This window comes from Hyalella azteca, unplaced genomic scaffold, assembly GCF_000764305.2.
Source record: "Hyalella azteca isolate HAZT.00-mixed unplaced genomic scaffold, Hazt_2.0.2 contig5432, whole genome shotgun sequence".
Taxonomy (NCBI): Eukaryota; Metazoa; Arthropoda; class Malacostraca; order Amphipoda; family Hyalellidae; genus Hyalella; species Hyalella azteca.
Window position 1 is genome coordinate 470,768 of NW_025935622.1, and position 12,942 is coordinate 483,709.

Here is a 12,942-nt window from a genome sequence, read left to right on the forward strand (position 1 = left end):
ATTATTTGTCCCAGTGTATTGAGCATTTCTCTCAGCGTGTATTCTAATAAAAAGTCTCATAACTAATATTGTGTATTCGTCATACAAATGAGTTTCGTATCGCTTCAGGATATTTTATAATAATTTAAAGTGAAGGAAAATGGTAACTGAAATTAATCAACTCAGCTAGGGTAATAAAATCTGATTATTTTAAGAGAATTTCTTCTGGTTGACAGCTAGAGAAATTGTTTGCTGGAAGTTTTTGCTATATACTAAATCCAGTTAGACAGATTGGCTTAAGACTCATAATAACGGATAAATTCCCAATGCAGAATTAACTGACTGTATTTGCTCGAATTTTTCTTTACACTACTTTTTTTGTACATCTATTATTAAGCCATCGGCTGGAACAATAAAACTTATTGAATCTAACATTGAGACAAGCTTTGCTTATTCTCCACATCGATTAGCGTACAAAAAATGACAATTTATTTGAACTGGTGCAGAAAGCAATCAGTTTTGCAATAAGAGTGCGGGTATCGACTTCTTTATATGATTTCAATGAGTTCATCTGTGATGCGAATGTTTCGGGGAATAAATTTTATTTGGAAAAGAGAAGAAAGAAATTTTATTTAGAAAGAAAAGTCACATTGATTGAGATGACAGCAGATTTGTATTTCACTCTACAGGCACTCTCTTTAATTTACTGTAATGTTCGCAGAAACTAATATCTCATTGAGATGTTAATCATAAAATCTGCTGTTCTTATTGATGGTTTATGAGACATGCAAATGACAAAATTATTCAATGTCAATGATAAGCCAGCCATAAAAAAGTCGCAGCAATTGTAGCAACATCGACGAAAGTATGAAGCATCAAAGAAATTTTTAAGCATGAATGTAAACATGAAACATCGGTGAAAGTTTGAAGCATAAATGAAATTGTGAAACGTAGATGAAAGTATGAAGCATATAAAGAAAGTATGAAATTCAAATGAAAATATGAAAATGTCATGAAAGAATGAAACATCAATGAAAGTATGAATCATGAAGGACGTAGGAAACGCCAATGAAAGTATGAAACTTCAAGGAAAGTATGAAACGTAAATGTTTGAATGAAACTATCGCGTCCAGTACTCGTGCGACATGTACTTTTTGATTCTAGCCTTACATCGCAGAGCTGTCTGCATTCAAGCTCGCAGCAGTCTGCCGTTTATTACTGTTTTTGCTGTTGCCTGTATAGTAAAGCATTCGATGAACTACTCCTCAGGCTAATTTGCTTTTATTATTCATATTATCATATAATATATCGTACTTTATTTCTTCATATTATTATCATATCAGTTCTTGTTCTTCTTGTTATTCTCAGTTCTTCGCTGCGAAGTAAAATCGTTTTTTTAACAGAGTAAGTAAGCTTAATTTCCCGTTGACAACAAGTTTAGTAATGCTGGTATCCCAATAATGGTAATATTATTAATCTACGAATAATATCACAACGAATTATTGAGTATTGATACTACAAACTATTCACTACAACACGACCACCATATAGTGCATTTAATGCAGCATATAATGGTAGCCAATAAGCATCATTTACGGAGCGCTTCAATGGTATGGCGAATTAACAGGGATCCTGGGCGTTCAATTAGGAATTATGAGACCGACCGTAAACTAAATTAACTGCTCGACTAAATTCCGCGGCAATTACCGGCTAATTGAATTTTCATGAGCTCCTGTAGAGAGGAAATTGATTAACTGCCTTCGAAAATGGGATTTAAATTCTTTCAATTAATTGCTTAACTAGTCACTGACGCATATTTATTGCTATCGCCTATACAGCAGAAACCTTATACGTTGGAATGGGATGGGTGGAAGAAATATCATAAATGATATTTATCCGATTTTTTTACGACTTTACGTGATTGCGTAAAATATTTTTGGAAATGAGACAAAACATACTGTTTAACTTTTTTAATTCGTAATTCGTAATTTTTTATTCGTATCATAATCTATGACACATACAACTTTTAAACCAACCCTCAATATACACAGAATTTTTAATTACCATTCTCTTGATCGTTTTCTTTTGAATTGAATTGAAATAATTTCTTTATCATTTTAGGAATGATCGAGGTTTGTTTACATTTACGATAGATAATTTCACGGTTTGTTTACATTAACTTTAGATATTTTCAAGAATCTTTCAACTTCATCGTTGTTCACATCTATCTAGTACTTATATCTATTATATTATTGATATATATATATATATATATTTATATTATACTATTTTATCTATTTTATCTATATATATTATTTTATCTTATATTTATCTGTTGAAATCTATTTTAAAAATACTTCGCACATGCTTTCATGACCACGTTCTTGCTACCCACTTGATGTCTGCCTGAAATTCGTCTTGTCTTCAATAAATTGTAGAAATATCAAAATTTAATTTTGAAATTGAAATCAAAATGTTTATTTAGTTCAACCAGAAGGATGTGAACTTTTTTAATAACACTTCATCTGTGGGGTGAGAGCCAGTCATTACCCACACTGTAAGGCAACAGGATTGAAAATGAAAAACTGGAACTGAGATTTAAATGCAGGGTAAATTGACAACAAGGTGGGCTTTGAAAATAATTATTAAGCTATGGAAAAATAGTGAAAATAATACCCTTGGCAACGTGCGTATCTGTTGAAGAGTAAATCTAAGAAATAATCGTCGTTGAAGATGAATGAAGAAATATCAATACAATATAACAATTAATCAGCTAATAAAAAGGAACCTATTGGAGTTTTAACTAACCTGCAGCAGGGATCAGCCTACGGTAATGACTAAAGAGAAAATTGTGTGCGCGACGTTAGCTTCCAAACGGTGTTGCCAAGGTCAAGGGAAAGTTATATTTTATTACAAAATAAAACTCGCAAAATGTCTAACACAAATTATCTTAAACTTAATGATATGTAATGCACAAGTAAAACGACGAAAGGAATATCGGAAAAATATTTTAAGAGTTTAAAATTTTAATGCAAAATTCGTTAAACCTGAATTTGTTAACTGGAATAACTCTCATTAGGTCAACAACTTCTAATAATAATATGTAATAATTTTGATATTATTATTTCATAAAATGCGAATATCTTCCTTTTGCTTAATATGCATGAAAATGTGTGCATAGTTTGCCTCCTAAATTCGCCAATGCAAACGAATGTGCGCTGAAAAATATGTACATTGAAGAGCAGTATTATTGGCATTTTTACACAGCAACTAAAGTAATCTAAACTAAAAATATATTAATATATGAAAATATTGCGACTGTATATAGCTAATAATACTTTCACACGCTAAATTAAATTAGTACATTAAAGATAATTATGCAGATTTGTATAATCTATTTCAAGTCTACATAAGAGGCCTTTCTTATATTACGCCGGAATACTTTCATAATAATGAAATAATACTTTCACACGCTAAAATAAATTGATACATTAAAGATAATTATGCAGATATGTATAACCTATTTAAAGTCTACATAAGAGGCCTTTCTTATTTGGGCGGAACAATGCCTTTAATTCCTCAATAATCAAAACATTACTAGTGGTTTGAATGCACTTGAGTCGACTCACAATACTTCTAATTTATTTCAAATGAAATAAAATAGAAGTTTGGTGGAAGTTTCAAAATAAAATCGGCGGCCTATAGTTTGGTGGCTCCATTGTTGCAACATCGCTGCCTCCAATTCCTTCCTAATCATAACGCATCTGTGAGCTTCAAGGCCTTGCTATCGTCACACAATGATCTATCTTGATACAAACATCACTCTATAGCTTGCAATTTGGACGGGTCGTTGTTTCCGAATCTCCGCGACTCGACAATTTCGACACAGAGGTAGCCGATGACACCAGAGAACAGGAGCATGAGCAGAATGTAGACGGAAGCGTCGACGCAGAGCAGCGAGTGAGTGAGGAAGACGGAGAGGTAGCCCAGGGAATGCCAGAGCACGAAGACGCTGAATGCGGCTTCAGGACTTGCTACTTGCACCACGCCATACAGGGCTGAAGTGAGTCCAAGATCTCAGAGTTACAACCTTGAAGATTTTATACATCGAGTTAGGTTACTTGCACCACACCATACAAGGCTGTAGTGAGTCCAAGACCTCAGAGTTATAACCTTGTAGATTTAAAATGTAGAGTTAGGTTACTTGCACCACGCCATACAAGGTTACAGTGATTCCAAGACTTCAGAGTTATAACCTCGTAGATTTTATGTATAGAGTTAGGTTACTTGCACCACGCCAAACAAGGCTGAAGTGAAACCAAGACCCTAAAGCGACAAGATTGTTGATGGTTATTTCACAATCGTTCATTAATGATGGTCTAGAAATAAGCAGAATTTAAGACTCATGATCAAATTTGTGTTTCATTTATCATGAAAATGTAGTTATGAATTTTGTGAAGTTTTAGAATTGGTAATTAGAATGGAATTCGATTCGTACAATATTTTTATAGTGGCATATTATTGTTCCTTTCCATAACAACTTTAAGCGGTTCCTGAAAGTTGATCACTAGCGAAAACTACGGTTATACTATTCGAAATTATATATACTATCATATCATATCATACGGTTATACTATCAAAAATTTGTCGTTTCGTATCATGAGAAATAATAATTAATTATAATGAATTAACATGGCACTAACTATAACTATTTCAAATTATAGTAAAATTTCAATACTGAAGCTGACAACTCCTAGAGTGGAGAAATCATTTGATCTAAATGAGTTGAATTAGAAATTATAATTAGTAATTCAATAAACATTGTTGTATTAATCATAATGTCACTTGTTTGCTTGAATCGCAAATTCAGTAACAACTTATAAGCAAAGAAAACTCTACAAAAATTCATAGTATATTTAAATAAAACGTTTCGGAGTCCAGCTCCATCGTCAGTTCGAAAATTCTAGAACACAGATAAATCAGTAATTAGTACAGTCAAGATTACAACAAAAAACCTATGCTGTAAAACCTACCTATTGACAATTTCAAGAGGGTATGAGCTAAAAGCTAAATTCAAACTAGGCTTCTGTTTAAAAATATACAATGATTCTAAAATGCGCAAATCAGAAACACCGAAAGTGGAAGCTAAAATTATGGAGTCACTGTCAGAAACTGGAACATCGCACTGCTCGGCATGAGCCCGCACGGCACACAGCCGAATGAGGGGGGCGCGATATTAAGTTACCAGTTCTACAACTCCTGCCCCTATGTTCTGCGGCCCTAGAATAAAGATTGCGAGACGTCATCCCGACGTACGCAGATGCACATCGTGCACAACTATATTTATAAACTAGGGACGCTCGCATATATATATGCATAGGAAGAGTATCTTTGTACCTGAAAAAAACGATTTTAAAATGGTTGACCAATATAACACGAATTATGTTAATCTTCGTGTTAAATTGGTCAACCATTTTAAAATCGGTTCTTTTTTCAGGTACAAAGATACTTTCCATATACATATGCGAGCGTCCCTAGTTTAAAAATATAGTTGTGCACGATGCGCATCTGCTTACGTCGGGATGACTTCTCGCAATCTATATTCTAGGGTCGCAGAACATAGGGGCAGGAGTTGTAAAACTGGTAATTTCCTATCGCGCCCCCCTCATTCGGCTGTGCGGGCTCACGCCGAGCAGCGCGATGTTCCAGTTTCTGACAGTGACTTCAATGTTTCAGCATCCACTTCCGGTGTTTCTGATTTGCGCATTTCAGAATCATTGTATATTTTTAAACAGAGGCCTAGTTTGAATTTAGCTTTTAGCCCTTATCCGCTTGAATTTGTAAAAGGTAGGTTTTACAGCTTAGGTTTTTTGTTGTTATCTTGACTGTACTAATTACTGATTTATCTGTGTTCTAGAATTTTCGAACTGACGATGGAGCTGGACTCCGAAATGTTTTCTTTGAAGAAACTATGGATTTTTGTGAAGTTTTCTTTGCTTTTAGCTTTTAGTGAATTAACCATACATATTTTTAACCATACTATAATATCAACCCATATTATAAAACAATCGAGTAGACAATGACTCCTGGTCAGTCTGCATTATTTAATCTCTTTCATTCATATCTCACCACTGAGCTGCGTATGCCACACCGCGTCCGACACTCCCCATATTCCAGCCACGATGAAGTACAACGGGAAGTGGTCTGCCTGAGGCTCCCAGTTGAGCATCAACAAAATCATGGACAAGTTGACGAAGCCTGCGCTCAGGAACATGGATCTTCTGCCTAGACGCTGGACCAAAAACCCAGACAGCGAAGAGCACAAGGCGCTGGCGCTGGCAAACGTCAGAATAACGTAGCCAATCATTGGCTGGCCCAAGCCGCACGACACAAAGCCCTGCAAGGCAAGACAGAAACTAACAGAACGAATAATTCATAAATTTGACTCCGAAATCCTGATTGACTCAGAAATTTTTGCCGCAATAGTAACTTTCGTTCATGCTTGTGTTATTATTTCAGATTAATTTTTATATTTGTCTAATGTTGCTTATCGACGAACAATTTACATGCTTATGTAGACAAGATAAAACTTTTTTTAGGCCCATTTGCTCACATAGAGAAATGAGTGAGTCTTTGTCCCTACAGCAATGCAATTTTTACTTATTAGCAGGTCATAAAATACAAATTTGCTGTAATACATGTGAGGGTCAAAAAATACAAATTTGCTGTAATACACGTGATGACTGATTTCAAGTCTGTCATTGTTGGATTTTGTATGAAAAGCCGTCAGTGATTGGCTAAGGATGTAGCGAACTCTAACTACGGGTATTTTACATAGTAAGGCTACAGAAAACAATATCAAATGCCGTTACTATGCGGGACGAATTATAGTATTAGAGCCAAATTAAGACGACATACGTTCGTTGTCGTCATGCATGCATTGTGTAATATACGGTACATTAAAGGAACAAGTGTTTTCCCATTGTTTGATAAAAAGAAGTATAGATGCTAAAATTAACATGCGTGAGCGGATTCATTTTATAAACACGTTTTGTAATTAAAAAAAAAAAGAGATTCACCACTTCCTGCTTGCGCACTTGGTATAACGGACCATACATGTTGATATAGCCTCTTATTCTTTAATTAGCCCCTTACTGTTACACTAGCCGCTTTTATTTTATCTATCCTCTTATTTCTTAACTATATTCTCATTGTTTAACTAGCCTCTCATTGTTTAACTATCCTCTTATTTTTTAACCAGCTTCCCATTGTTTAACTAGCCTCTCATTGTTTAACTATCCTCTCATTGTTAAAACATCGTTTAATTGTTCAACTAGCCTCNCATTGTTTAACTAGCCTCTCATTGTTTAACTATCCTCTTATTTTTTAACCAGCTTCCCATTGTTTAACTAGCCTCTCATTGTTTAACTATCCTCTCATTGTTAAAACATCGTTTAATTGTTCAACTAGCCTCTATTGTTTAAACCGAACGAAAAATTAACCAATTTCACTCCACAACTATAACACCTGAATGACTACATATTGGCAGAGGTGGGCAGTAGCGCGCTACATGTAGCGGCCGCTACTTGCGGCCGCTACATTTTCAGTAGCGGTAGCGGTAGCACCCGCTACATATTTAAGTAGCGAAACGAGGTTTTGCCGCTACAGCGCTACCGCTACATTTATAGATAAAGCCATTAGATTTTACTTAATAATATTAAATATTATTACAATCCAGCATGATACATAAATAAATAATATAAGTTACAGAATAATACTGTACGAAAGATTTCGGTTTATTGTTGTCAACCTTAGCCTGGTACTAGTGTCAACATGTTAGTTGTTACTTGTTAAGTTTTTACCAGTTACCACTTACAGGTATTCTGTTTGCTGACATTTATTTTTATGTTTCACCTTCCCTACATGGATATCTACTTTAATCTACCAATCTCAAAAATAATCCACATCTATATATACAAATAAATGACTGACTTTTATATGTATATGTGGATAATTTTTGAGATTGGTAGACTAAAGTAGACATCCATGTAGGGAACGTAAAACATAAAAATAACTAACTTTTATTTACTGTATCTAACCCGTACTGGTTCGGTTAGGTTAATTGCATTAAAGTTGCATTGATATGTTTTGAAAATGTTTTATTATCATTAAATGATTATGAGTAAATCCCAATAGCAGAAAAATAAATATTTAGAGATTCCCAATAATTTTAGCCATTGTAGCGGCTCGGCGCTACATTTTACTGTAGCGGTAGCAGTAGCGCTCGCTACAATCTAGTGGGTGTAGCGATAGCGGTAGCGGTAGCGCCCACTACATTTAGAGTTGAGCATGTAGCGGTAGCAGCGCTACATTTCAAAGTAGCGCTGCCCAGCTCTGCATATTGGATTCCTTTAGCGTACAGGAAGCTAAAAGCTACCAGCGAGTGCCCTACCCATAAATGACGAAGCAACCTACCAGCGAGCACGCGTTAATGACAAGTAACCTACTAGCGAGTATGCGTATGTGACGGAACACAATTTTTTATTAGATTAGGATTATTTTTAGGATTATATTAGATTTATTAGATTAGGATTATTTTTTAAAACATTGTTTCGCTTCTGATTTTACTCAAGAGATCTAACTTATGATGTATGACTAAGTAATGCGTAAACATATTTTTATTTCATTACTGTAATATGGAATCTCGTAACTGTGATATTATTTTGTTGATTCCTAGGATTTAGTTGTTAGCGTCTTGGGACGAGACTGAATGTTATAGCTCCAACGTGATTGGTTGAGCTGCTCCTGGCCTCGCGACGGGTGCGAGCTTATTCCTCTAGGTAGTCATGAACGATGATGAGTTCGGTCACTTTAGAATTAGTTTAGGATTATTCGACTTTTAACTTTGATAAGTTTGCCAAATGATTAAAATTATGATGCCTTTATTGTATTGTATTATATTATCTATTTTTTTGCACTTAGAAAGTGTTAACAGTCTGTTTTGTGCTCTTTATAGGCAGGGTGTCATGTTGCCATTGTTTTGGTTGAGTCGCCCCTCGCGGGCGAGTGGAAGTTGTGTGTGCTCAGTGGTGCTGGGTTGGGGCGCATCGGTTTCGACTCGTTAATCAGGAGAGCCAAATCTGGGCGTGAAAGAATAAACTCAACCGCAGTTCTGAAGATAACTCTTAAAGAGATCTACTAAAGAAATAATGACGGCATGGGTGGAGTTCTTGGATAGTTCCAGCTTTTGGCTGCGTTGGGCGGTTAACAGCCGTTCCATTCGCGCCCTCGTGTCGTAGGGGTTCTGCGCTCGAGTAAGTTGTCAGCGGCTAATTGGAGGCTCGTACTCCTCAATAGTCGTGCTTTTGAGGCGTAACTGCCACTTCGTTCCTGTGTGGTTGTCTGCATCGTGGTGCAGCTCGTACCTGTACCCGTGCTTTCCGTTCCTGTGTGGTTGTCTGCATCGTGGTGCAGCTCGTACCTGTACCCGTGCTCTCCGTTCTTGTGAGGTTGTCGGCATCGTGGTGCAGCTCGTACCTGTACCCGTGCTTTCCGTTCCTGTGAGGTTGTCGGCATCGTGGTGCAGCTCGTACCTGCACCCGTGCTATCCGCTTTTATGGTTCTCGACAGTTTATTAGGACTCGTCAACATTGTACCCCTGAAGTTGTGATCCTGGCTCCCGGAGCTTTTTGACTTATAGTGAATAATAAATTGTATGCCTTGGACTAATTTGTGCTAATTTGTGCATCGCCTAAAGATCACCAATATACTACGAAAAGTCCCTCGTGTTCATTCCTCCTCTCTCCAACGCAAGGGAATTTAGAGCCGGACCAAGGAGCGACTCTTTAGCCCTTGTGTTGAAACCAATACGGAAGTCACCGTCAAGTCGGCACGCTACCCATGGTCATTTTGACTTCGCGGCGGTGTTTCCGGTTACACCTGTATGATGAAGTAACCTACCTGCGAGTACACGTGAATGATGAATGCGACCTGAGCCCCGGACCAGAGTGTCAGGGGCAGCAGCAGCAGCATGAGGGGGGCGGCGCACTGCCGCAGCGGCTCCAGCAACACTTGGCCCACGCTTGGCGGGTCACCGCCATCTCCCTTCCAGTCCCCGACCAGGCTACGTGAATGTTATGAATGTTGTTTATTAATGTTACTCGCTAACTTAGTCATCCGTGGTCAGCACGAATTATCCGCTCAAGTACAATGTTAACCTCATTGTAATGTTACCTAAAAAGCTACTACGTGGAGATAATACTACGTTTTCCTACGCACTCGTTTAACCTACTAAATTAGTATGCTACAACGTGAACAACACTATGTAGGGATACCGTAAGTATACCACGAATAGCGTAGGAATACAACGCATTCCTACTCACTCAAATAGCCTGGTGACGTAGTGAGCGACCAAGAAGGCGGCCAGGATTGACAGCACAAACGCTACTCCAGTGAGGATAATCCAGGCGCTGGAGAAAGCCGCTCCCGAGTGCACCGGCATCGTAGAATTGTATGCACAAAAGTGGAAGCCACAGCGGCTAAGATGAGTGCCGTTCACTTGCACAGTGGTACCGTTCACCAGCAAGGTGGTACCGTTAACTAGAACGGTGGTGCCGTTTACTAGTACCGTCGTGCCGTTCAGCGGGAAACCTGAGTGCATTTAGGTACACATTATTTTAGTTGTGTCAGTTCCTTCTCTTCAGTAATCAATTAGGATCAATAGGTTTTACGAGAAAATTTTATTTCAACGCCACGTCGAAAGGTGCAGTGCATTGCCTCAGTCTTCGAGAAATGCAAATAACACTATTGTGGGTTCTATCTAAACTCTTATACCATTCCTAGCAAAGACTATTCCGACTCCGACATTACCAGAATGATAAGATGAAAATCATATTTAAAGATTTGATAAGATTAAGAAATTTATTTTATCTTAACTTGTAAACATTACGCTAATAGTGTCATGAGAATATTAATTAACATCATAGATATCTCACCCTCGCTGAGAACCAAGTAGCTAATGGCGAGGTTCAGCCGGACCATCGTGTACAGCAAGCCAAAGAAGCGCGTGATGCAGACCTCGCGGTCGTCGGAATTCAACTCCGCAAATTTCCCCCCTGTCTGCAGATAAAACTCGATGAAAAGCTGATCATACTTAATACATTTTCCTAACTATAATTTCATCAATTGCGTAGTTCTTCTAAAACAAATTGATTATCGCTCAATGAACCATTACAACTTAGGCCGCTACGTGAAATTGGCGATTTTTGATACTACGACCCAGGGCATATACTTTCAAAAAAAGCTAAGAGATCGTAAGTTCATCAGCCAATCATTGACGACCTTTCAAGCAAAATCCACCAATCATAGACAAGAAAATAGAGCGTAAGTACCTACGTTCACTTAGCAAATTTTGATATTACGACCCCAGGTTCTAAAGTCACTCACCCGCACGAGAAAGGAAGACACCGCGGTCCAGAGGGTAGCCCCCTGTACACCCATGAGGATAGCGGCAGGCACGGCAGTGTAGTACAGAGGGTGGAACTGAGCACCACAATATACTGTGATGATCACGAGGCCCACTGCTATTGCAGACTTGTGGCCCATTGTGCGTATTGTCAAAACTGGGGAGAAGGACGAGCAAATTACCATCACACCCACCGTGATCGCTATGGACAGCGTGGCCAGAGACCTGAGAGAAGGGAAGCTAAATGAAAAATATTTTATTTTAATTTTTATCTTCGTTTCTAAAATAAAGTTTAAAATAAACCTTCATTTTCCTATGAACGTTTCTAACGTTCTAGCATGTAAATAATATTATACTATTTTACTATATCAAATGCATTTGAAACATAAATCTTTTTTCATGANCCTGTGCGAGACCTGCAGCCTGAGTTCAATTTTCTTGTGCAAATTTACTAGCCTCTGTCTTCTCGTATCACTAGTGGATTCAGCTATTTGTTTATTTAACCGCTTGCGTTTTCTCATAAGGATTCGTCTGTCTCTCGGAATGCTGCGGACTTTAGGCCCTGTTTTTCTTGTTTTTTTCTGTTCACACATGTCATGCATGACATGTGTGACTTCAAATGTCAACGTAACAACAAAAAAGTTGCAAGAGAGAGAACGCCATGAATTTAAAAGTTTATTATCTTATTTTTATTACTAATAATTATTACATTTTACTTCTAGAGTTTCCTTTTATTTAAGTTTTGTTAATTCATGAATGAATTGTTAATTTAAGACACGGGCTGGTGGAGACTGCGACACTGCACAACGTTATAATTCATATCCATTATATGGATACATATATTATTGATACATATATGTGTGAAAACTCAGTGTGCTCTCTATATGAATTGCACATACTGCATGAACTGCATAGTACGAAAGTCTAGTGATACTGTGATAGATATATGTATACCCCTAGTAATTTAAAATATTTATTATGTTGAGGTCTAAGCGTACTACTTTGCTCGATGAATATTACACTTTACTTTAGTCCAAAGAAAAAGCCACTGTAATGCCGGCCATTAGCAGAAGGAGCCACTGTAATGTCGGTCATTAGCATCTTTTCATGGTTAAGGGAAATACTAAGGAAATAAACGCGGTGCGAATAATTAAAACAATATCGCTAGTAATGTAAGAAGTTATTTATGAAATGCCTGATCGGCATCGTTTGATCGAAAGTCTTAGCTAATTCCAATTTTGTTGAAGTTTTAAATTCCAATTCGAATTCAAAATTTTTGAACCACAAGCAGTAATGAGTGCTCGTACGGAAGCTTAAAAAAATTGTGAAGATTTTTAAAATACATTTTCGTGTTATCTTCTCCTGTTAGATAGTTTGCATCGTAATAGCATACAAGACACTCATAAACTATGGAATCTTTTGAGCAGTCAATGCACGTGTAACCGGAAACACCGCCACGAAATTGAATTAATTACGGGGAGCGTGCCGACTTGATGGAG

The 12,942-nt window shown here is 37.2% G+C and overlaps 1 protein-coding gene across 1 annotated transcript; it reads right to left on the minus strand.

Moving 5' to 3' along the window:
* Positions 1 to 2,315: 2,315 nt before the first annotated feature.
* On the minus strand, positions 2,316 to 12,356 carry LOC108666352 (protein unc-93 homolog A-like). Its single transcript, XM_018153207.2, has 7 exons — positions 12,343 to 12,356; positions 11,425 to 11,668; positions 10,974 to 11,097; positions 10,362 to 10,629; positions 9,940 to 10,102; positions 6,109 to 6,376; positions 2,316 to 4,037 (listed from the first exon to the last, which is right to left on the minus strand). The coding sequence occupies exons 1-7, from the start codon at positions 12,354 to 12,356 to the stop codon at positions 3,799 to 3,801; spliced, it is 1,320 nt and encodes a 439-aa protein (XP_018008696.2). The 3' UTR covers positions 2,316 to 3,798.
* Positions 12,357 to 12,942: the final 586 nt, after the last annotated feature.

What these genes read in the sequence shown, in the direction of transcription:
- LOC108666352 (XM_018153207.2), bottom strand. An exon ending in CTACTTGGTTCTCAGCGAGG is followed by an intron (nt 10,630 to 10,973) that starts GTGAGATATCTA and finishes AAATGCACTCAG; the next exon opens with GTTTCCCGCTGAACGGCACG. An exon ending in GTGGCATACGCAGCTCAGTG is followed by an intron (nt 4,038 to 6,108) that starts GTGAGATATGAA and finishes GACTCACTTCAG; the next exon opens with CCCTGTATGGCGTGGTGCAA.